Raw genomic sequence first — 26,717 nt, forward strand, 5'->3', positions numbered from 1 at the left:
CAAACTACTGTACTAACTCCTCTGCTCCGTCTGTGAGCCCACTTCTACAGAATGGCCTTTCTTAATACTTTCTCCAACTTTTATTTTGGGGTTGGCTTTCATTTGGCTAATTTTCAGGATTCGTGTACTGTTTGTATTAGTGTTGTTGTGAATTTGTTCCTTTCATATCTTTTACAATGCTGTATACGTTTTTCTGCTTTCATTTCAGGCAGCTCACGTAAATGCTGCTTATGTCCCGTCATTATCTTGTAGCTTCCGAACTGCTGAAAGCCCTTTATGCCTTTTGCTTAAAAATGCGCTGTAAATAAACTAATCATTATTATAATAATTATTACTATTATTACATTTTGCTATGAAAATGACAGGAAATTAGCTCTTAATTACTGTCTAAGCTATAGTCACAGTCTAGTATAAAATGTGTGTGAAAGCAAATGATAATAACTAAAAGAAAGTAATTGAAGCCTGGCTGGCAGTGAGCTGTTTGGGACTCGCCTCGCCACTGATCACAAAACACTCATGTGTCATTTTGAAAGGCGGCGATATCCTGTTTTGTCATTTAGGTTTGAAGACTTCCTGCTCTTTTTTATGTTCCCCCCTTTTCTCCTGTCTCCATTCATCTTCATCCTCCCTTGCTTCATTCATCTCTTCTTCTTTCACATTCCTTCCCCTCACTCGCGCCTCCCTCTCCATCTTTGTCGAGGCTGTTCTCTCGCTCGTTCCTCTCCCTCTTGCCGTCATCTTTCTCTCACATGAGAGCAGTGACAGTAATCTAAGTTTGCAGCGGCGGCGAATTTGTCCCCGACATGCTCGCACTCGGATCCAGTGTGAACGGTGTTACATTTTCAGCCACACGGTGCGATACTTCTCATGGATGTCTCTGCCCTTTGTTGTCTGTGTGTGTTAACGCAGGGAAACAAGCCTATGGACGTGTTTTTAAAGTGACAAAAAAACAACAAAAAAAAAAAATGAAGTGAATCATTTGAAATTAGCGGCATTTCTGTATACATTTATTTAAACATAATCTATTTCAACTAATAACACACAAATCATTGCATTGTTCTTCTGGATACGTCCTGAATACATTCAAACACTCACAGTAGAGGCTGGAAAAAGTTTGTGAACCCCTCAGCTGATGACAAGAACAAAAGATAACTGGAGTCACTGGAGACCCAACAGTGAAACCAGATCAAGGCATGAGTTAGAGCTACTTTGACACACACATATATATATATATATAAAAAGACAAACATTTTGAATTTCCTATTCACAAGAAGTATCTGCTGATGTGAACCATGCCTCGTGAAGACTCTCGGAGGACTGATGATCAAGAATTGTTGATTTGCATAAAGCTGAAAGGGTTACAGAGTCATCCTAAAGAGTGTAAATATTCATCAGTCCACAGTCAGACAAACTGTCTGCACATGGAGATGATTAAGCTCTGTGGCTACTCTCCCTAGAAATAGATGATGAGCTAAGATGACTCCAAAGGCACAACACAGAATGATTACTGACGTAAAAAGGCAACCTCGGAGTAACAGCTAAAGGCTTAGAGGAAACATTGGAGCTTCTTCTTCTTCTCCTCTTCAAAAGAGAAAACATCAAATACACGCCTGAAGTTTGCCAAAGAGCACCTTGACACTCCACAAAACTACTGGGAAAAATGTTTTGTGGGCTGATGAAACTGAGGTTGTCTGGGAAGAACACGCAGAAATGGAACTATATACCAAAAGGAAAATATCATCCCAATATGGGGCTTCGCTGCCTCCGGGCCCCGGACAGCTCGGCATTAACGAGGGGAAAATTAATTATAAGGTTTATCAGTGTCTCTTACAGGATGATGTCAGGGTGGCTTGTCCAACTGCTGAAGCTCAGGAGAAGCTGGGTGATGCAGCGGGACAATGACCCTAAACGTCAAAGAAAATCTTCTACAGCATGACTTCAGACAGAGAAAATCCAACTATTCACCTGAGACTTCAACCCAGTAAAGATGCTGTGAACTGACCTGAAGAGAAACACTCACACGAGACATCACACGAAAACGTCTGAGCTGAAACAGTTCTATAAAAGGAAAAAATCAGTCCTAAATTCCTCCTAAAACATTGCGCAGGTCTGATCAGCAGCTACTGGAAGTGTTTGTTGAGCTTATTGAGGTTCGACCATCTATTAAATGCAAGGGGTTCACTTGTCCACCAGCACTGAGAATGTTTAATGTGGATGTTCAATAAAGAAATTATAATTGCTTGTGTGATATTAGCGTTAGCACATTGTGTCTTGTCTACACTTGTGACTTAGATGAAGATCGGATCACTTTTTATGACCAATCAATGAAGAAAAACCAGGTCATTCCAAAAGGTTCACACACACACACACACACACTCTTACCACTGTAGGTGCCACCAACAGCTGCTAAAGCTCAACACCGTTTCTGAACAGGCAAGTGGAAAGTCTCGGCACACATTGCAAGTGGGAAGACGCTCTAAAAAAAGATGTGGAGATGACGCTGAAAATCACATAAAGCACATGATCTCCCCATCAAAGAGAGAGCAGCAGATAATTTTAGATGTGGGTATGTAAAAGAGGCATGATAAGAGGAAATAAGAGAGATTCTGGCATCTAGTCAGTCGGGCAACTTGTGCAAGCAATTTTTGAGGCGCACATCTCTTTGAAGTACCCTACCACTGCAAAACTGCCAAACTTTTGTAAGTAATGTATGTAATTTTTTTTTTTCTTTTTTTATATCTTAAAAATCTCGTAATCCATGCATGGAGCCAAAATAAAAAGTGCATGAACCCAATGTCAGTCACCATCACTTGAAATACAAGATCAATACAAACTGATTTATGCCACGTTCATAGCGTCTGAACCGTCAGCGAAGAGAGACAAACAGAAAAAAAGAGATGCAGAAACGGTCAGACAGCGCTGCACCCAAGACAAATTAAACACACACGCATTACAGAAGCAGGAAAGATGCACATATAATGAAAAACACAAAAACAGCAAACAGGGGGAAAAAAAGGAGAATACAAACAGAGGGAAAGGGGAAAAAAAAAAAAAGTAAGTGAAGATGTAAGGCCATGTCTAAGCCTGCATAAATTCCCATTTCTCTTTTGAATAATAACAGTTTCATTCTGGAGTGAAAAATGGGGTAAGGCTTGGGTAAGTGGTGAAACTTTTAAATCCGTGGTTCCGTGCTGGCGGAGTAGGAATAAATTACTCTGTCAGTCGAACTATGGAGACACAGCTACGTTTGTTAAAGTTGGGAAGTGTCGGAAATGCCTCCAACCCTAAGACATTACCCATCATTTGTCAGGTTCCACTGCCAGCTCCGCTGTCTAATCGCGTCTGCGCCACCTCTGTCGCCATCAACAGTCGTTTAGATGTAAATATGAGGGCAGGCGACGTAAGAGAAGCGCAGGGCTTTGGTGGGTGCAACTTTTCTTTTCACAGCTGTGATTGCGTTAAGAATTAAAGCGGATGCGAGATTGGTATATGAAACGAGGTTCAGACAAGTGGAATTTCATCAGATGAAGAGAGTGCAGCTTTCCTTGAGGAAATTGTGTGGGAATGTGAGTCAGCGCACTTCACTCATCTGTCTTTCTGTGTCTGTCATTCTGCGTTCAAACAGTGTACTGTAGGTCTCTCATTCTACTTTAACTTTCACATTGCTCTGTATTTTTTTTTTTTTATAGCCTCACAGTCAATATAAATTTACATCTTGCTGCATAAATTATTCCATCTGGGCCAAGCTTCAACATCCTCACACTGAATTCTTGAAGACTACTGAATACGAAACTGAAGTTGAACTTTGAGGAGCAAAAAGAAGTTTTCAAAGATGCAAACAAAGGCTGGAGGGCCACAGGGGAAACATACACCGTCGGCTCTTGCTCAGTGTTTTATCATATACCTCTTCCATTTCTTCTCTTTGTCTTCTCTATAAAAGCAAGAAATGTTTTAGAGACAATAAAATAAACATCAATAGCAAAATTGAAATTCGTGACTTAGCTGAGGGTGTTTCTCTCATTTTTTTCTTTTTTTGATGGTCTTCGTAAATCCACGAAATTCAGTTTGGAATTTGGCATCAGTGCCAGTGTGAGAATTTGTGCCTTTAAAGTCTGGGAACAAACACAAAAAAGATGACATACGCTGGGTTTGTCGAGAAGGAGAACAGAGAGGCCAGGGGAGACGGAAGCAGGAGGAGAGAGGGTGAACAGTGACAGACAAGGAGGAAGAGGGAATTATATGGTAAGAAGAAAAGTACGGGGGCATGTCTGGAACATTTTTACTGTGATTAAGGCAACTTGTAGCCCAATAAGCTACTTGCATCATCTCAGGAAAAGGATAGTGAAAAAGGAGAGAGGATGACGGAGCAATGAGAGAGAAAGAGAGTGAAGAAGGAGACAAGATAAGACAGAGAAACAAAAAAAAAAGAAAGAAAAAAAAAAAAGAAGGAACCAGAGAGACTCAAACTGGTTTGAGAGAAATTAACAGACAAAGAGACAGATGGAGAGCACCGATTACTCTTCCTGCATCTCGGCATTCAAGCGATCCGACATGGATCGTTGTCGAAGCAACAATGCAATCGCAGTGCCGGAAGAGTTGCGATTCTGCCCCATTCGTTCCCAGCTAAAATCAGCCTCTGCCAGCTCACCAGCCCATTAGGAAAGGTGCGTGTGGTGCGAGTGTGGGGGAGTGTGTGTTTGTAACTGGGGAGGCAAGAGAAGAGGGACGACACGAGCGGATGTCCATGCCACATGCACGTGCAGTTATCTAAGTTTGATTTATTAGCAGCAAAGTGGAGAGTAACCGAAGACATCCACAGTAAGTTCATCAGCCCCGCGCTCAATTGCCAGTCCTGCCAGGTGGAAGACAGCAGGACTCATTTGTCTGTGTGTTTGTGCGTTATGTGTGTGAGGCACTGTGTATCAGGGTCCAGCTCGAGAGCCGTATCTCAGCAATGTTCTACTAGACTGCAGAAAGAACACCTCAAAGTCACACAAAGTCCTCCAACTACAAATTTATTCCAGTCATCAGTTTGAATCTCTCTCATCGTTCGTACACAGCAGCGACTGCAAATCACCCAACTACCGCCTGGCCGATTTGTGCACAGAAAGATTGATTTATCACAGGACGTTCGCAACAGTTAGTAGTAGTTCATTAGAGTTTGCATGAGTCAAACAAGGTGCAGCCGGACCAAAGCTGGCCTGTTTTAATCCTACCAACATTTGATATGGGAGAGGTGCATTTAAAAGAAAACACAGGCCTGAATAAAGACAGAGAGCTGGACCAGGGATGCGATGACCTTAAGATAATCCGACCAAAGCAAGAGGAGCGAGGTCTAGTGGTTCCATTGGACCTAAGTTTAGGAAATGTAATTTATCATGTGCCATTTTTTTTTATAGTTCTATTTTCTGTCTCCATATTTTGAACCCATTGTACAGCACCTGTGCGCTTCGAATCAGCATAATGTTCTAAGACTTGCTGACACCATTGCTCACTGTTGTTACTGTAACATTCAAATCCTCTTTTTTTTTTTTTTCCACAGCTACTGTACCTAACACTCATAGTGTAATTTACTTAATGGGATTAAATGAGGCATAAATGACCTGACAGCAAGAGAGAAAAGACAAAAAACTAGTACATTTTGTGATTCAAGTGAAGTATCTTTCCCAAACAATAAGAGGTTGTGGTTGCTTTACCTGCCAGACTGCCTCGCAGGCATCTCTCTAGCTCTCCGGGTTTTTGGCTTCCTGTGTCGGAGAGTTTTGTTTCTTTCGAATTCAGTCACTTTCTGGGCATTCAGTTTCCATGTGACATGCTTCTGTTTGAATTTGGATTAAGGATTAGACCCTCATGAGGCACTATTATCCAAGGCTGAATTCTAATTGGGTTTCATTTCATTTCACATTTCGAGATCGACAAAAAAGAACAACAGCAACAGTCGCGGCACAGCCAGTATCCCGGTTTGTTTCGAAAGCAATCCAACTGTCAACATGACGGTATCGCACTTTTCCCTGTTTGCAGTGTTTTCTTTATTACATTTGGTTTCATGGCTTGCGTTCATCTACCTCCTCCATCTGCTGGGTAAATATGAGTCTAATTTCCCCCTACAGTTTTTGCATCGACATACAATGTTTTGGTTGTGATCATGAGAGGCTGACAACATCAAAGTTAAATTCAGCTTTGATCGCTGACTGTAAATCTAATTTCTTACAAATGGCACTCCGAGCTTAAAGCCACTAAGCTACGCTAAGCCTTTTCCGAAAATCATCCAAGTGACAGTTTGTATAATGGTGAATGTGTGTGTTTTTTTTTTGTTTTTTTTTTTCTTTTTCAGCAGATGCAGTGAAAGAGGACTGCATGTAAATGAGAGGAAGCAAAGTTCGCTTAGTCCGATATGATAAGCTATAATTAGAGACTGTTTGAATAAAAACATGCCCCCTGTGTGTTTGTGCTGTAGTGTATGTGTTTGTGTGTACACTACCACACCTTCCCTCTTTTCTGTCTGTAATGACTTCTTGCTAAAATATCTGTGGAAGTCTTACTTTCTGCAGTGGAAAAAAAGCACTTCACAGCACAAGACTGTTTACTCCTTCAGTATGTATACCAGCTCTCTTTGTGCCCGCCTGCCGTCACGTGTGTGGAATACAGTTTGGTGTTCATGAATGCTAAATTATTTAACCCCTAGTCTGTCTCTCCACACCAACCTTTTTTTTTTAAGAGGAAGAGGTATTGTGGGGCTGGAGCTCTAAGACGGAACACTCGGAGCACCTTTTTAGAGTCAAACAAATTGTCATTTTCCACAGTGTTCTCATTTATTTTAACCGTGACCTCTGAGCCCTTCTGCAGACAGAGGTAAAAAAAAAACATGAGCAGAGAAAGAGAAAAGAAAAAACCTTAAGTTACTGGAGCAGAACGGTGAAGAGGCTTGAAAGTGCTTTTAAGTCGTGCAGGCAGATTCCTACTCTCAGAAAAAACACAAAACACACACATCAAAACAGCGCACAGACACAAAATACACACACATATCTTCTCGCATATACACACATAAAGTCACTTGCATACACACATAAACAAACAGGCATCCATAAAATCAGAGTGAAAACACACATACACCTTTGCCGACATAAGCCGCACAAACAGACACACTCCAGGACATGCGCACGCAAACACACACACACACACACACACCACGTAAACACGAAAACAAACACACACCTATGTGTACCAACTGGTGCAGTAATATTGCTGAAATTACTTTTGGGGCTTAGCAGCAACTGGCTGACTTTTTTCTCTGCCCAATCTCTTGGTGGACTCGCAGAGGCCAAACAGGGACAGAGAACAGAGGGCGCGCACACACTCACACACACTCACACACCATTTCTCTTGCTCCATCTGTACGCCTCTGCCCGGTGCCCTCTCTTGCTCCATCATAAGGGAATATGAGAAGGTCTCACCTCTGTCAAGAAAACCAGTGGAGCTGAAGTGGACACTGTATAACTAATTGATATCAGAGAGCAACAAAGAGCACAGGCACTCAAGTACATTTCAAAGTGGCCAATACCATACAAAATCATATATATATATATACAGTATATATGTGTGTGTATCTATATATATATACATATATATATATATATATATATACAGTATGTATACAGTGTGTTCATTGCCTGCTAGTTTACTCTGAATCTTAAACTTGCCAATATGACTCTTGCTCGAACAAGACAAATTTATGTTTCTAGCTACAGGCTCTTAGAATTTGCTATGTAACATACTGCACATCAGCAAAACTGCTTTGTAGGAGGCAAATCTAATTATTCCTTCATTTCCCAGGCTCTGGTAATCACTGAGACATGGCTGAAAATACTGAGGTGAAAAAGCGTCGCAGGCAACCCCAGAGTTTTCTGGGAATCAGTAGGTAATTTCTGTTGGACTTTATATTGGGGCAGCTGGGGAAAATTACTAAAAATGGCCGTATCAGCTGGATGAGATGAAATTCACAGAGCTGCTCAGGTAATAATTACCATCTCTAGATGTCCTCTGGCAATACTAATGCTATCCGCAGAGAGCTGTTAACTCCTAATAGATATTGTCAATTCCACCCAGGTGAGAGATTGGCAACATAAGGCTAACGTCAGATGGATTATAATAGAATCTGGAGATTTAAAAAGATGTTAATGAGCTGCTCCAGATAATTTATATTTTAGATTAAAAATCACACAATCTGATTGCAACAAGAAAATTATCAAGGCACATATTGTACATTTCATTCCAAGCAAATCTAATCTAAAGATACACACAAATACAAACATAAAGGTTTTATAAATACCCCCAACTCAATTTCACAAGGATAAGCCGACCACCAACTGACAGCATAAACAAGTCCGCAAGCAACTTGAGAGTTTGAGGGCCTTTCGTGAAGACAACAAAGACAGCTTCACCTTGAGATGAAAACCAAGGCTGGTGTAATTAGTTACAAATGGATGGGTTGATGTTTGCGCTCCCTGTGTGTGTAATCAAGGACAAGAAAGAGAGAGCTAAATCGACCCGAGGGACGTACATTGTCTGTTGAGTGAGTTAGAGAGAGTGCGTTTGTGTGCTTCTTCTTCTTGAGCATTTATCAGCGTGTATGTGGGGCTGTGTGTGTGTGTGTTACACGGCAGACTTCAATATAATCCATGTAATCGCAGAGCGATACATGTGAGAATTTGTACAACATGTGGAATATATAAGTATCTTTGTGTTTCAGCACAATAAGTTATTTAAGTATCATTTTATTGTATATCATTATATTTATAATGCCTGTTGTAATGTAGTCTAATAAAATTCATTATCTAAGATCATTATGCTGCAAGAAATGAAGATTTACTAATTCATTCCAGTATCCTCATGAATAATAATATACACTAGAATTTCTAAAATGCAAGCTAAGGGACTTTCCTACTGGAGTGTGGTCTAAAATACAGCATACATGCTTAGAAAAAGAACGTATAATATGTGTTATATGTATCACAATGTCTTTCAATTAAAGTATGATTCCTCTTCCCTGAATAAAACAACATACGACAGTAACAAGACTTGGATAATGGCAAGAACCGCCTCCATTGTGGAGGGCAAGAGTGGACTGGAAGCGAACTAAAGAGGCTAAGCTAAGCAAAAAGGCGGAAGATTAGTTTAGAGCCAGAGAACTAATTAAAGGAATCTGGAGATAACCGTTTAATTATTTTCTCTCAGCCCCTTTCTCCTGCTCATTTTCTTCCCTTCTTCATTACTGCCTTTCAGAGCTTCTGTAGAGCGGCCAGTGTCAGGGGGAGGTGACTGCTCTGAGCCGGTGAATTCACGAGTACCAACACACAGATTCAGCCCACAGCCTCACTCATTGACACAAATTCCCTTTTATTCGCACGCACAACTACATACACACACACACACACACACACACACACACACACACACACACACACACACACATATCCTCTCTCACTCCATCTGCAGTGTGTTTGAATGTAGATGTGGTGCTTTTAATCCCGGATGGATTCCACGGGGAGGTGAGGAAGGGTACTGGAAGGAGAAAGGGCCGTGACTTGATTTAAAAGGTGTCTTCTGTCTTCAGCAAGTATGCTGCCACCTCATGTTTTATAGTACAGCAATCCATACGATCCAAGCTCCAGCTCGATATAGGGGGATGTAGTCTCTCGGCGTGGGCGAGGCGGGGCTGGCACAGTGCACGCAGAGACCGCCCTCTCGAGCACCTGTTTCGCAAACCCTGTTTGAGCTTCCACTAACTGAGCAATAAAAGGAATCACTTCCAGGTCTAGACACACGAGTCTACTGCTGGTTTTAGTCTCTGGCTTCTCTGTGAGACAAAAAAGGAACATTGAAAAAAAAAAAAAAAAAAAATCCTTTTCATGGAAACAATTGTACAAAGACAGATTTCTCACTGCTACTGGTCTCTTTGATGTAAAATATGATGTGATGCTCATTTCAGCACCTGAAACGGACCAGTACCCTCCTGTATGCCCTTTAAAACTGCTCCCTGCCAAATCCACCCCCCCAACCTTGACCTTTGCATTATTTGTTCATTAACCTTTGATTGCTGGGCTACATGTTGGCATATTGTGTACAAAAAAGCAAAAAAAAAAAAAAGCATATGCATTATGCACCCAGTCTGTGAACAGTTACTAATGATGAGTAAACACGTTTGGCCCATGTTCACTGAGCTGTGTCTGTTACTAGTTCTGCATGAGTGAAAAGCCATTGCTGGGGGTGACAACACACGAGGCTGCATATGCCGGAAAAGTCGTGGTGAATTTATTTCAGGGTGTGGGCACGCTTGAGTGGACTTCATGAATGTTTTACCATTCTGCTGTTGATTATAAGCAACATGATGAGGCTTTTGATGTGAAAACTGGGAAGGGTGCAGCATTAGTGAAACTGATTGGCATATTGTATGTAGACAGATTCACTTGTAAACTGCAGTGAAGCTGAGGTGTATGTGAAGGACTTCAGTTCGCAGCTGCTTTTGCAAAACTTTTACCAGGAGTTATTTTCAGAATATCCTGCGGGACCTGGTATATGTTGAAATATCATCATGAAAATCCCATTAAAACAACAATTTTCTGTTGTAAACCAGACAAAGAGTCTACTGCCATGCTATTGGATCTATGAGACTGCACACGCAAACCACCAAAACCACGTTCACCTTTTCAACAATAACCTGGATATAAAGCAAAATACACGACCTTCCGCTGTATTGATTCATTTTCTTTTTAAAATCATCTTCATAAAATCCTCATGCTCCCCGTAAAACTATGCTCCCCCCATATGTTTAATGCTACAAAGAGGAGAATTCCAATTTTACATTTTCATGCTTTAAGTGCAAGAAATAATGGATTTAATATTTGTTGAGTTATAATCGCAAGCCAGCTAATTCAGAAAGTACTGGCAGCCAATGCAAAACGGGTTTACTTTGGACCAAACTCATGTATATTTTTCTGCCAAAGCCTATTGTCACAATCAGTGTCGAGCTAATGCTTTGAGACTGACTAAAATCCACATTTACATTGGCTACCTTCATCCAGAGCAACAGTTGGCAGATACGTCTATACTGGACATAATTTTACAGCGATTAGCAGTTTATGTTGAACGCCGATATCCAGTTCAGACACAGCAAGTAGTGTAATGATCATTTAATGCATCCATTCATTGCTGTCACCTCAAATATTAAATTTTCCCCCTAAAGCAGTCCTGCAGAAACAAAAGGATTTTGCTGACTGCCTCGTGGACTTGGCTGAAAAATTAGTGCACAATCTTCCACATAATTCCTCCTGGGAGTGGGGCAACACAGCAGCAAACGGAAGTAGGACGCGTTCAGTTTCAAAGACCAGAGAAGTAAATATTTAACTTTCTTGATGTATTCAATAAGAAAATGTACAAGACAAGCACAGAGAAGCAAAATTAAACAGGTTCTGTAACTGGCCGTTGCACACACTGTCTGTAAACCCCGACTCATTCTAACAAGACTTGAGCACCTGTTGTAAAACTTTCTTTTTTGATTAATATGCGCACACACACACACATTGTTGAGAATCATCAGTGAACGATTACACAGCGATTAATATGGATGCTTGGTATCAGAATGCAGAGTGCCTCGCAAGCTGCAATCATTACAATGCAATCACAAAATAATCACCTACAAATTCCCTGTGGCTCTGAGTGCGTGTGTGTAAGTGTGTCTAAAGATGTCCACCTGTGTCACTATATATATACATAAACATGTCGGTGTATGTGTGTGAGTGCATTTGTATATCTTTGTCTGTCTTCGCAGTAGTGGCGAGTGCTATGCATCTATATTAGAACATTACCGTTATTCTGTCGCTGTTCAAGCTTCCCGGTCCCATTCTTCTGCTATTCTCTGTCTCTATCTCTTTCTTCCTCTCTACAGATTCACAACCATAGTACACACACACACATATTACAAAACACTGAACTCTCCCTCTTTGGGCACTTTTTCCTCTACCTTCCTCAGCCCTCTTCTTTTTCCTTCTCTCCCATCCCTTCATCTTCTTGGTTCCATTCACATCTGCAGAGCTGCAGAGTAAACAACTGACTGACTGCTGTCACAGCATGTAGCCCTCCTACACGCACACACGCACACACACACACACACAGAGAGGGTAGGAGAGTGCACTATCTGCTGACTCCCAGAACACCAAAAACACACATTGCTGAGGACTGCTTTACCCTTTACAGTGGCGCGCACACACACACACACACACACACACACACACACACACACACACACACACACACACACACACACACACACACACACACACACACACACACACACACACGCGCGCGCGCGCACACCCAGGTACACACACTGATCTGAAGCCACAGTAAACATCTATGTGCTGACTGCCACAGCACACAGCCCTGGGCGAGCTGGCTCCAAACACGCACAGAGACAGAGATGGACAGATAGATGGCGGCGCAGACATACACAGAGCTGTCATCTCTGCAGCAGCGCACAGACAATGCAGAAAGGCAACGGAGGGGGAAGACGAGAGTAAAGGATCAACAGAGAGCGATAAAAATAGAGAGATCTCGACTGATGCTCTCTCAGATGGATTCTTTACATGTCTTTAGCCCTGTCAGTCTGTAAATATTTGTCAACATCCAACTTGATGTGTTTTCAACAAACATTTGAGACATAAACAGGGAAACCGACAGCATTTTCATCTGTCGACATCACTTGGAGGAGTTCACAAACTGATTTGAGGCTGCATTCACCCAAAACTTGCTGCTCCCAGGACTACGGGGACCCCCGTGCTTTTAAGTCTGACATCAAAACAGACAAGTGATCTGTCGCTCAGTGTCTCTGTGTGACTCTGTCACTCTCATTTTCTGGAGTGTAATTTACTCTCATCCCTGCTGCCACTCCATTTCCTAATGAAGGAGTGATAGTTGAACATTTGCTCTTTGTAATTTACTCTCAACTCCAGTCTGTTACTGACAGCCTGTCTATTCATAGCCAGGTGACAGATGCTTTCATACGGGGCACGAGCGGTGACTGAGAGGGAAAATGATGTTACTGTTGAGTCATATTATAATGTTGCAGCTTGTAGTTGAGTGCCTGTTTGTTCTTTCAGATATCAGCCTTACCTGACTGTTTACCAGTGACTTCCAGCTGTATCGCAACGGTTTTAAGTTCCTGTTGATGCAAACTGAACATTTCTTGCCGCTTCACATTAAAAGTTTTCCACAGCTGTTTTCCACTGAGTTAGCTGAGCCTCTTTAGCAGTGCTGTATAAAACAGGATTAGACAGCGCTCTGCACTACCACCATCATCAAATACCAAATGAGGGAATATATTGAGTAAAAATGCTTCATCCCTCCAGTAGAGTTCAAAGACTTGTAGAGTCTATGCCGCAGTGTATTACAGCTGTTGTGGAGACTCATTGTGGCTCAACTGGACATCACTGATTATATACTCACTAGCACTTTCTAATGTTTCTTTTTCCAGTTTAGATGTGAATTAGATCTTTATTTAGAGTATGTTATCTCAATTCCCAAGAACAACAGACATGGCGGGGAAGCATTCTGATATAACACTGAATGCTTATGCAAGATCCTGTGCTATTGTAAAAATTACATACATATAGAGCCATAAAGAAGTCTGAGAAGGCAGCTGCACTTGTCCATCACTTGCTTGCTGTGATAACTCTTGAGTCTCAGCTCACTTGCCAGTCTGCAATCTACATCCTGCAATTTAAAAAGTAAATTTCCCAGGGAGTTTCCCTTGAGATTCAAACAACAGGTTTCCGCTCTGCTATAGATCTAAAATTAGTCAGCGAACATGTATCACACCCCATGTACACCATGGATGTGAAATCACGTGTCCTAACAGCAGGACAGAAACGGTAAACTTTTCTCCTTAAAGTTTTTCAGTTCTGCTCTCGTGCGAGTCCATTCAAATTACAACTCACACTGGAGCGATGACGGCAAATGTTTTGTGAAAGTGTGACGCACATTAGAAAGAGGGAGAGTTGCAAAGTTTCAACAACTTTTAAGTGAGTAACATGAAGAAAGCTTCCTAACCCTCCTCACTATGTTCCTTATCTCCTTAAAATACACACCAGAAAGTCCCATACACTTCATATAATACAGAAACACCAATGTACATCCTTCAGGCTGTTCACACCACTGTGATGTGATTTTGGCTCATTGGCTAGAGATATAAAGATTTGGAGATGACCAAATATGTATGTGTCAAACTCCTGTATCTACACTATTCTCCGAAGAGGGAGAAAATGGTAAAAAATGCAAAGTAGTGCATAAGAAGGCAAACTTTGTAAACACAATAGTCCCTGGACCACACTTTGAGAACCACTGGTCTAAACTTCAGGGGCAAACCACTCAACATTCATATAGCAAGACAGTCTGAAAGACTTGATGCCCGCTCTCTCTGCAGCGATGAGCGACCGCCACGCACTGTATCCCAGTGAGAGAAAAAAAGAAAAGGGAACAGCTCGTACCAGTTTCTCTGGAGATCTGGATGAAGGCCTCCACGCCGCTCTCTCCGTAGTTGCCCTCCGAGGCGAGCGTGGACACGTAGTTCCACTCCATCGCCGTGACGATGTCCATCATGGCCTGGGCCTGGTAGGAGTCCGGCGGCACCACGCGGGAGAAGAAGTCGTAGCGGGTGTTGTCGCTCAGCTCCGGGGCCGTGGAGGCGTAGCTGACCTGGGGGATCTGGGGGAAGAAACAGGAAGAGGACAGCTTGTTGATTGTGAGGCCAGCTAGTTCTGCTTGTTTAACATTCTATATATTTAAATGTGTAAGAAAGGAAGATTATGCGTTTTTTATATTTACCACTAAATTCCATATTCAGTACAATCAATTTCTTCACTTGCCTGAAGATAAAATAAGTAAGCAAAAATAGGAGAGTCATGCTGTGATAATCCTCTCACTTCCATCACACTTTCATGCATATTTTTATTATGATGTATATATGTGTAGGAAACGGCTATAAATGCCCCTCACTCCCAGCAGGATCACTGGGATTAATGATAATTCTCTGGGATGTGAGAGGAAGTTGTCGTCACCAAGGCTGAAATTCAACAGTCGACTCATTGTGGGGTTAAGAGATGTTAAAAGGCGCACACGAGCGATTCGAGGTTCAAGTGAGAGCTTATGGAGGAGAGTAACTAACGCGGTGAGTAATCAGGGATTTGAACGCGAGACCTAGTCCTAGGGAGGAAACAAAAAGGCGACCCCGGTGAGTGTAATTCGTTCTCCGACACTGACGTCATGGCTGAATGAGAGGAGAAGATTTGACGCAGGAAGACAAGACACAAAAGAGACAGCCGGGGGGGGGGGGCTGACAGGAGGACGGACAGACAAAAAGCACAACAGGGCAGATGGGAGGGCGGCGAGACAAACAGGTTGACAGAATGAGAGGAGACACATATACGCACACAGACACGTACACACGCGCAGGTATCAGTAGTGATAGGTAGCGTAACAGGCCGAAGGTGTTAGATGGCTGACAGGCAGATTGATTTTTCCCCTGACAGAGGGGGACAGCAAGGGAAGACCCTGTACTTACCAACACACACACACACATGCCACAGTAAGAGATGCTGGACAGACATCTCATTGGCATTCATTGGAAGTAAGACTTAACTGCCAATCTAAACTAAAACATAAGGTGTGTCAGCTGTCTGTCTCTTCCACATAACCACACACACACACACACACACACACACACACACACACACACACAAATACAAATGTCTGCAATTGCTGAGCACAGCAAAACCCGTCGGTACTGCATGAAGAGATTTAAGACAGACAGTGTTTGTGTGTTTGCAGTATGTGTGTGTGTGTGACTGGAATCTTTCTAAAGCCCATCACTCACTGTCTTTATTCCCTCTGAGTGTCCTCTGAAGTCCCTGCCACCCTGCATCTACACTTGTCTTTGCCATTTTAAAAGGTCAGGGATATATCCTGAGTTTTGCAGGATTTTTTAAATCGTTCCTCTTTGGTGGCGCTGAGGCGCTCGCTGCAGTAAGTGGGTGGGAAATAGCCATGAATCTCCATACCTAGCTTTCTTGCTTCAGGAGCTTGTTTTCAGAAAAAATTAATTAGTCTTTCTTGGACCACAGCAATAACAAAAATGAATTCTTAACCTGAGCAGTATTCATTCACCTCCTCCAGCAAAGAGTATTGAAAGAGCAAGCAGCTAATATGTTTTACTTCCACTACAGCGATCAATGCACACCTGTAAGTGGACAGCATCTCATTTTTTTTTTAGCAGCTTAATATTGAATTTTGGAATCAAACTATTTTGTTCTTTTTTCTGTTGTTTAGTACCTTGTCATTTCTCACTGTGAACTTTGTGGGAGTGTATGTTTGGGACACTTGAGTACTGTTATTGGTCTTCTCTGCCAGGGGAATACAACTGGAAACTTTCACAAACTGCAGGACGTGTATGTATAATTCATAGAGGATGGAGACAAGCAAACAAAAAGAAAGAAAAAAAAATCAAAGTTGGGCCAGCTAAGGAAAAAAACAACTTGTGTGCATGTTTTTGTGGCTCTGCGTGCATGTGCCTACGTACGTGCATTTTAGTTTGTGTCGGTGTGCGAGTCTGCGGCGTAGAGTGTGTGACGGCGCTATTTCACTTGTCCTTCTACTCTCTATGTGAATTTAAATAGGTGAATATCCATTTCAAAGAGAAATGAGTGCACGGCTGCAGGAGTATGAGATATTTGTCTGTTTACAACAGCAATGGGAAAGAAACCCTGTGACCTGGGCAAACCTGGAACTTTGATCTTTTGTTATTTCACTCTACAGCTGGGAAACTGGGAAATGGAGACATACGCAGACACAAATACACACTTGTGTGCACCGCACAGTCATCCTCTTGTCATATTTCCCGAATCATTACCGAGTACGACGAGGGAAAGCAGAGAGGAACAAAAAGAGTGCAGGAGAGAGAGCTACATATGGCTTCAGTGACATCCAATATTGTCTGCTGCAAGCACAGACCTGATACTGTCTTCCACAACCACACCTGTGCTTTCTAAAAATTAATATTTCTGCAGACACTTCTATAGCCGCACAACCACGGATCCCCCAGACACGCATGTATGGGCACAGAAACCTCCTTAAACTGCACACTTCTAATGGTATGTGACATTTGAGAGCTGTAAATCATTCATGTGCTGTGAGTTGAGAGTGACTCCAGCCTTTTTTTCCAAAGCAAGAAGAGCTGGAGTTGTAGTTAGAGGCGGGAAATTAACAGCTTGGTTCCCCCACATCGCTGGGGAAGAAGATTATGCCTCCAATCCCCCTAATTCCATTTGCTCTAATGAATATGTGTGTGTGATAAAAAGGGAGAGCGTATGTGTGTGCCGTTGAATGTGCAGTTTCAATTAGCTAGAAACGCATTCTCGCTCACACACGCAAACATTAATCAATGGGGTTATGTACCGTTTCAGTTTCTTGATACACAATAGTCAGTCAGTTAGCATGTTGCGCCAACCACCCTCACATCTTTTACATCTCTGGTATCAGTGAGTCAACCACTGAAATATCTCAACAACTATTGGATGGATTGCTAGGAAAACTTTGCACAGATGTTCATGTTTGCCAGAGGATAAATCCTGATGACTGTGTGATCCCCAAGCACCACAAGCACATTGGCATCCATGGTTCTGAGTGCGATGTTTCAGCAACTATTGGATAGAAGTCCTTGGTTGGTTGTGGGAGGTGTTCAGTCGAGAAGCATCTTGCGACTGTACGATGAATGGTGGAAACCTTCGTTGGACATACATTTACATACAAGCTTTCAAACAAGCTGAGCATGGATTTTTGAAATACATTCACAGCACAGCATTTCAGTGTCTTTCACTAATCAAGACATGCTGAATCTCAGAGCCTTCCCGAGGCTCTCCGGATTACCAAAACACTGCTATGCATGAAAAGTTAAAGGCTTACAGCCCTGCAATGTTGGCCCTCTTGCAGGCACTGTTCTTAGCAGAGTCAGAAGGCCTCTGAAGCGGCACTTAGTCCCTGCACCTCTCCACTAAACCTCATTAGAAACCTAAACTCTCCCCCAGAACAAACATTAATCTACTTCATGTTGTGTGGCTGCCATTGAATGGCAATTTGGCCAATCCGGCAATGATATTAAGTCTTGGTTCTTTTGAATAAGTAGAGAATTGATCACAATGAAAACAGAATAGTCCTCCGTCGGCTATGAAAATAACAGAGATTAATTCCTAATTGAACTGTATTTCCCTCAAAGCAAATACTATTGAAAGAGCGCAAAGTAATGTGTTTTCCTTCCATGACAACAATCAATGCACACCAGTAAGTTGATGATATCTCATTTTTTCTGAGACTCATTTATGACTGAAACTAAATAATACTCTTAATCGCCACTCATGTTTCTCACCAGTATGTCCTGAGTGAACTCTGCCTGCCACCTATACACAGCCAGGTCCGCTCCGTCTATTCCTCAGGGACTTTGGCACTAGTGAGGAGCAGTTTCATCCTTCACTATAGATCAATAATGAATCCCACTGGGGAGCTGAAAAGATAACTAACAGCCAGATTTGGACCTTAACAGATCTAATGATCCGGCCCACTGGCTTTCTGTGTATGTGACTTTGCAGCTGAGGATCAAAATTCACTCCAACGAGTTGTGCCCATTCTTACAGAGGAACCTAGGAGAATGCATTAAAAGATGGATAAGCCTACATCAAATAATGCTACAGTGTACTGGAAATGTATCTGGTGAAACTGCTCCATGGTAAGGAGTATCACACAGTCAGAAACCTGTGCTCTTCTTTCAAGCTAAAGAAGGCTACGGACAGCTAAAAGTGACCTTTTCAAATGCCACTTGGAAGGTCTAAAGGAAATCATAGCTATCTAAGCCAGAACAAATGTGTTTAACCATTCCCTTAAAAAGATTAACACTGCAATTTTCAGTCCAATAATTGATCCGCAACTTCTCTGACAATAGATGATCTATTTTTTTCACTTTTCAGGCATAAAAGCCAAACATTATCTAGCTTCAGCTTCTCTAAGGTGAATAAATGATAGTAATACAAATATCTTTGAGGTTTGGACTGATGGCACTTTGGACATTTTTAGACAAAACGATTAATCAACAGATAAATCAATAACAAAAACAAATCATTGATTGCAGCTCGAAAAAAAAAGAAGATATACCTCATCATTCCTCTCATCATGTAGATGGCAGATGTATATTTTTGTCCTAAACTTGCCTTTGAACCACAGCTTGACAAACATGAAACTAATCTAGAGCTTATCTGAGAGGCTGATTATGTGTTAATAACAACTTATGGCTGCATGAAAAACAATGTTATGCGTCTGATATATGATAGTGTCTGTGAGTGTATGCACACATCATGACTGTGTGTGTCTGTGCGAGTGTGTGTGTGCTTGGTGGTAATGGAGCTGTCGGGGGCCAGAATCTGAGCATTAGGTTGATAGATGGCAGTGGTCTGAAGCTAATTAACCCCACTGCATTACACACATACACAGCCTGTTTGTTACACACACACAGCCGCACACACACACACACACAATCACAGAAAAAAAAGTGTCAGAGGAAGGATCGGATATGTTGCGCACATACACACATACACACACACGGTTAAAGCAACAGGGCCCTTGGTCAATGACGGTGATTAAATGAATTAAGCACATAAAAATGTTTAGGCGTACACACACACACACACATAGATGGAAAATCATTAAATGTACTTATCCGTTTAACCTTTTCTAAAACAATAAAAAAAAATTATATTTATTTGTGTCTGGAGAAAAACTGTCAATTATTGAAATGTGTTAGTTTTGTAGCCACAGTAACAAATCTTGGACCAAATTATTTCGATCGAGCAGGAACAATTTTGACCGAGCTATCAGAGGATGGACACAGAGAGAAGGAAGGCACACATACTGTAAATTGATCCGGCCGTCTGGAGCCCCGGTTCTGAGTCAGCCTAGAGAGTTGTTTACTTGCTCAAAATTTGACTCGGCCCTCTAACAGCCAGCCGTGGTCTGTGTCTAATGAGGAGAGGACTGGCACAGTGGGACCTTAGCAAGTTAATTTACCAGGATGAAGACTGCTGGGGCTGAGGGTTGGGTGTCTCTCGCTCTGTCTAACCCCATCAACACTGTCTGGGGCCATCTGTCTCTCTTTTTTCTCTGCCTGTCTGGCCCTTTGCCACCGTGTCTGTCTGTCGCGTTTTTTTGTTGCTTTTTTTTTTGAGATGTCAGTCCAACATCCGCAGTAGCTTGTCATTACAACTTCACAGATCGGGAATGGTGAACTGGAACGGCACTTTTCAAAGTTACAAATCAGAATCTCTGAGGAAACCTGCTGCTATGAAACAACATCAAAAGCTTTTATTAATGCTTAAAAGTTGGATTGAATAATAAGTTTTTTTTAAAAAAATAAATGTTTCCTCTTCCTGTGTATTTAGATACATTTTCACTATTATGTTGAAAATTAGAAAATAATTTTGGGGAAAAAAAAACATCTGTACTGCGATCCTAACAATATTATATTGATCAAAGGCTTGCAAATTAGAACAAAGCCATAGGGATATGATAGCACAGAGATAGAAAGAGAAAAAAACAAAAAACTATTACCTCATTCTGTCTCAGATCACTGTTACTCTCTCTGGATCGGAGATGCTACTTTAATTGCTGCTAAACAACAGTGATATTCTCTTTACTGTCTTGGTTTTACCCCGTGCACACTCCCTACATCACAGGAAGTTCTGAATAGAATAGCAGCCTGTAATTTGTTTGTTGACAAGCAAACAAAAACAGGTAGAAAAGATGAAAGAAAGGCAGCGAGGGAAAGTAGGTAAAAGGCAGGCTCTTCAAGAGAGCACAGAGACCGAAAAAAAAAAAGGGTGAGAGAGAAGAGAAACAGCAGAAAAGACAGCACAAGGGGGGGGGGGGGGGGGGCAATGAGCAAGAGGCAGGGCGAGAGGAAAGATGACAGAGGAACATTTAATGGGAGCAAAGAGAATGAAGAAGAGAAGTGGGAAACAATGAGAGGGGAAGATGAGAGGAATGATGAGAGGAATGATGAGAGGGAATGTTTAGCAGAAAGCATAAGAGACTAAAATGGAGAGAATGGAAAGGGAAAAGAAATAAAAGAGCACAGATAAGAGGAGTCATACAAAAACAGACGGGGGGGGGCAGAGGAGAGAAAGACAGGGAGAAGCTGAATGAAGGAAACTGAGATACTTGATGGAAAACAACAAATGAAGACGGGGTGGGGGGGGGCAAAGCAATGCAGATTCCTAGAAAAAGGCCCAGTGAGAAAAGATCGGAGCGGAGCAGAAACTATATGAGAGAAGCAAAAATGAGATGTGTTTAAAAACGCTACATAAGGTTAGGAAAAGAGAGAGGTGACTGAGAAGATGAAAGACAAAGGGAGTGAGAAAGAGACTATTATGCAGAATGCTAATGAATGGGACAGAAGTGACACAGATGAGATTGATGTAGGCAAGCGCAAAGAAAAAGAGAAAGAAGAGAACAACTGCAAAGGAGATAAAATGACAAGAGGAAGACAAGCAGACACACGGTCCATTTTAAAATGCGTACCCGGGCTCCACTTAACCCCTTCCTACCCGCGTTTGTCATTCCGTACTTCAATAAATCACCAAAATTGGACCGCTGTATGCAATCTTGGTGGTGTCATCGAGGAAATAGATGCATCTACCTGCAGATGTTGTCACAAAAACGTAAACCTCCAACATGAGAAGAGCTGAATCATTGATTCTCTGAGCTTTCCATAGACATTTAGTTTATCTGGAAGTTCCGAAATACAAGTGAGGCACCGAGCGAGCTATCGAATTAACGGCCCAGTGAGCCATTAATTCCCTGGAGCTTTTCAGCGGCCCTCATGCGGGATGTAGCAGAGAAGGCGTTCGTCTGCCGATGCCACGAAAACTCAGCTCAGCAAGACCACCTCACTCCTGCCTGCTTTGTGACAGAAAGCTTGTGGCTTTGCAGCAGCACTCTGCCAGCTGAACAAGCATCGTGTAGAATTTAGAGGTAATAACTAGCAGTTAGCAGCACTGGTAGTAATATTATATTTAAGAGGCAAACATGAACAGCATTGCATGAGCAGCTCTTCTTTTTTTTTTTTTTTTTTTTTTTTTTTTTTACATGTTTTGGAAAGGGAGGTGTGTTCCAAGCACAATTATGAGTCTACAGCAATGCTAGCAGCTCTGTGAGGCTGTGCTTAGCTGATTGTTAACCTCATGCTAACATGCTCATGGTGACAATGTTTAATGTATACTGTTCACCATTTAGTTTAGCATGCTAGCAAGCTAACATTTGTTGATTAACACTAAACACGAAGTACGGCTGAGACTGAAGGGAGTGTCATTTATTTTGGCAGGTATTTGATCATAAACCGAAGTACTGAACAAACTACCGTTTTGACCTGATAATGGCACCAAGGCAAAAGTCACGGAGGCCATCAGGATTTATCCTCTGGGCAGGATGAACTTCACAACGATCCATCCAATAGGTTTTGAGACATTTCACTACAGACAAAGCAGGAAAACCTCATGGTGGCGCCAGAGGAAACGTCAGAGCATTACCAAAGTTATTCACCTTCATCCTCTATGAAAGTCTGGACAAAATGACATGGCAATTCATCCATTTTTTTCAGTCTGGACCAAAGTGCACTGACTGACAGAAAAACCTTTCCAAGAGTAATGCCATTAGTGGTTAAAAATGGTTCAATACATATTAATATATAAACAGCATATTTTCAAGGCTCTGAACAAATGGTGGACAACAGGGAAACAATGGATTTATCCTCCCTGCATAAAGGGGCATTTCCTGGCCTTAACAAAGCACAGAGAAATGTCACAGGCATACGATAATGTCTCGGTGTGTATATATATATATATATATATATATATATATATATGTCGCAATTCCACATCAGAAAGATGTGTTCTCTCACAACACACGAGCTGGGCGTGCTCCGATAAATTCTGACCAGTCTGCACAATTTGGAGAAGTGGTTATTGGTTGGTTTTGTTTTGTAGTTTTGTTTCAACATGATCAATACTTTTTTTTCCCCCAAAAAAACACATTTTAATACATTTAAAAAGGCCCAAAATTCAGATTATTGGATTTTTAGACTTTATAAGGACCCACTGAAACCCTGTACAAACATCACTGAGTCGGACATTCTGTTCACAGTCTTCCCAAGAAAGAACATGGAAATGGAAAACACAGGATGGAACCCAATATTGAATCCTTCATCCCCCTGCAGGTATTACATGCTCAGGGTGACAATGAATTAACTGCGGTGACACAGAAAGCTGTGGTGGAGAGGCAGGAGGTGTAATATCAGTCCACCCCACTGCTTCAGTCAATTTAAATTTCAAGAGGAACCTTATTAAAGGCTGCACTTAGGTCCGAAAGATTTACAATTGTAGCGATGAATCTGCACCTGCTGCTGAGAGAAGGTCATAGGGTTGGCTGGAGGACAGGGTATGACAGGTGATTGAGGTGTGAAGGTGGCGTTGCCAGTAACGGTTACACACACACACACACACAAAGAGAGAGAGAGAGAGAGAGAGGCACATATAAATGCACACACACAAACACACAGTGGCAATATTGGTGAGATTAAGTGTAGTTTTTTGGACACACAATATAAGCTTCACTAGTGTAACATCTGTTTCCATGCACACACACACACACACACGCACAGCCACACACACACACTTCTACACACAACCACTGCCAATATTGGGGAAGTGAGGATGACCAGAGAGCTGGAGGGCAGGGACCTGAGGCTATAGCCTTTAATATAATTCTGTCAAAGCGTTATCACTTTCTCTCTCACACTAACATCCACACACCTATACACACATATATACACACACATACACACCACTATCGCACAGTATCACACATTTTGGAACCAACACAAACTTTATCACGCACAAAACAAACGGCTGCCTATCCTCAACTGCCTTTGAATGTCCTGATTGAAGATCTAGTGATGATACACAACAAACACCGCCGCAAACAAGTCACCTACTTAGACACACACACACACACACACACACACACACACAGACACACACACACACACAGACACACACACACACACAGACACACACACACACACAGACACACACACACACACAGACATACACACACACACACCCGACAGGAAAACAACTTCTCTTATCTTTAATTATCGCTTATAACGAACACTATTCTTGTGTGGACATTTTGGCAGGTGAGGCAGCCCTTCCTCGTTTGACAGCGCAGAGTCGTGACAAACCGAAGCTTCCACCAACCTGTGCTTAATTACTCTTTTCACAGCTGGCAATTACAGGCAGGAACATTCACAAAATAAAGCTGTACAAGCGTGATGTCTAACAATGTACAAATTTTCCATGTATTGTTCACATGTAGCAGGTTTAGTCCAGCAAACAGAAGGACAAACACCTCAAGCACGTGGATGAATACTTGCATTATTTGACAGTGAAGAAGAAAGCCTCCGTATTTTGCTCATCATCTGGTATATATTATTACTCCAGACAATCAAATCGGTATCGGGGGAGTCACTGCCTTTCGTTGCTCTGTATCAATAAATCAAATTGTATTTTTTGGGGAACTTCGGTGATGAGAGGAAAACAGCTATTGTGATTTAAGTCCTCTCACACATCCAAACAATCAACCGCATGACTGCTTTTAACTGGAGATTGATTGAAAAATATAATAAATATCACGTAGGAGCCGTTACTTTTATAGCCTTAGATACAGTCTTGATGCTATCGCTCTCTTCTTCACCGTCTCCTCCTCCATCCCTGTCTTCAGCTCGCACTTTTCCCTCCAAATTAACATATCAGCCAAAATATGCGCGAGGTCTCCCCTGACTTCGCTCAGGTTTTTCTCCTCAAAGTGCCTCACTCCACCACCTCTCACACATTTCCCTCTGCTTGTGTATGTTGAATAATATATCCTCTGTCACTGCATATGAGATTTAGGTTGCTGAAGTGAGGCAGCTGTCACACACACGTACACCCACCCGCCCACACACACACACACACAAACACACACATATACACACGAGGAAGGCACCAGACTACTTGATCCAAGCCAGCCACCTGCAGCTTCTCCTCTCTGTTTTGTCTCTCCCTGCAGTTACACAAAAGAGCTACCCAACAGTGCTTCATTGTGAGTTTTGTACTCGATAGTGTGTGTGTGTGTGTGTGTGTGTGTGTGTATGCAGGCAGGTGTGGGTGTGTGTCTGTGTGTGTGTGTGCAGGCAGGTGTGTGTGTGTGTGTGTGTGTGTGTGTGTGTGCGGGCAGGTGTGGGTGTGTGTCTGTGTGTGTGTGTGCGGGCAGGTGTGTGTGTGTGTGTGTGTGTGTGTGTGTGTGAACACGAGCACTTGACACCTGCCAGCATTCATACTCAGTGTTCCTGTATGCATTCCTGTGTCCCACTGCGTGACTGTAGCTGCAAATGTCACGAATTCCTCAAAACACCCACGCAAAGTCAAACTTACATACATTTCAGTCTTTTTAAATTCACAAATATAGCCAAAGGACAGACACACTCGCTGAGAAAAAAAATACAGTACACACACCTACCAGTGTTGCAGAATTATGAGTCAGAGCAAGTCTGAGCTTCAAACAGGTATTCCCCAGCATCACAGCCATTAGGAATATATTCCCATTGTTACACTTGCAAATGAGCCCCATACATCATGCAATATGTCAGCAGACCTGCACGGAAAGCATCTTAAATCTGTTTAATGAAAAACAACTTAGCAGCAAATTAGAGGCTAGAAAGTCTTTCAAAACCATTTGAGCGTGCATGTTCTGGTTATGTAATAAGTTTTGGTTAAGTGATTGGTACGAGGACAATTTTTTGAGACAACACAAGTTGCAACACACTGACAAATTTCCCCAGGGGGGGAGACAAAATCAGTGTGTGCCCACATACGGCACAGCTATCATCATGACTTGAAGGAGGTTGTATATGGGTGTGTGTGTGTGTGTGTGTGTGTGTGTGTGTGTGTGTGTGTGTGTGTGTGTGTCTGTGAGCTAGGATTCCTCAGCTCTCCTCAATTGCCCTTTTGTATGTGTGTGTGTGTGTACATGTGTGTGTTTTGATTTATTTCTCAGCAGGCATCCACTTTGAGTTGGTCATGTTTTGCATATTACATTATGTAACAGCATCAGAAGTGTGTGTATGTGAGAGTGTGTCATGGAAATCATTCGACACCTGTGCTGATATCATAACTGCACCACTGGGTGTTTCAGCAGGATCCGAAAACAGATTCCTTGCACACACACACACACACACACTCTTGAAATACATAATCGATATTTACATCATAACTGCCTGACAAATGTAAAATAAAGTTAATTTGTGGTTAACCTACGAACAGCATGAAATTGGAATAAGGATGGATCTCTATCTTTTGGATAAACAGATGCAGGTTTGTTTTTTGCCTCCCTGAAAATGACATCAGATCAGAGGCATCGGTTGTTTTGTACCACATTTAATGCAGAAATAAATGCATAAAAAAAATCATTAAAAACTACGCAATAATGCACACATTTGTATTGGACTGGATGATAGTATATAATAAAACTGCACA

The 26,717-nt window shown here is 42.0% G+C and overlaps 1 protein-coding gene across 4 annotated transcripts in view; it reads right to left on the reverse strand.

Annotated features, from left to right (window-relative positions):
- LOC111224565 (metabotropic glutamate receptor 8-like) overlaps nt 1-26,717 on the reverse strand; it is a 236,060-nt gene that overhangs the window by 124,304 nt on the left and 85,039 nt on the right. For all 4 annotated transcript variants that reach the window (XM_022749107.1, XM_022749106.1, XM_022749109.1 and 1 more), the window contains exon 3: nt 14,541-14,757. In XM_022749107.1, the coding sequence (XP_022604828.1) occupies nt 14,541-14,757 (217 nt within the window). The remainder of the gene's footprint in view (nt 1-14,540; nt 14,758-26,717) is intronic.

The sequence above is a fragment of the Seriola dumerili genome, unplaced genomic scaffold, assembly GCF_002260705.1.
Source record: "Seriola dumerili isolate Sdu_G_001 unplaced genomic scaffold, Sdu_1.0 BDQW01000138.1, whole genome shotgun sequence".
NCBI classification, from domain to species: domain Eukaryota; kingdom Metazoa; phylum Chordata; class Actinopteri; order Carangiformes; family Carangidae; genus Seriola; species Seriola dumerili.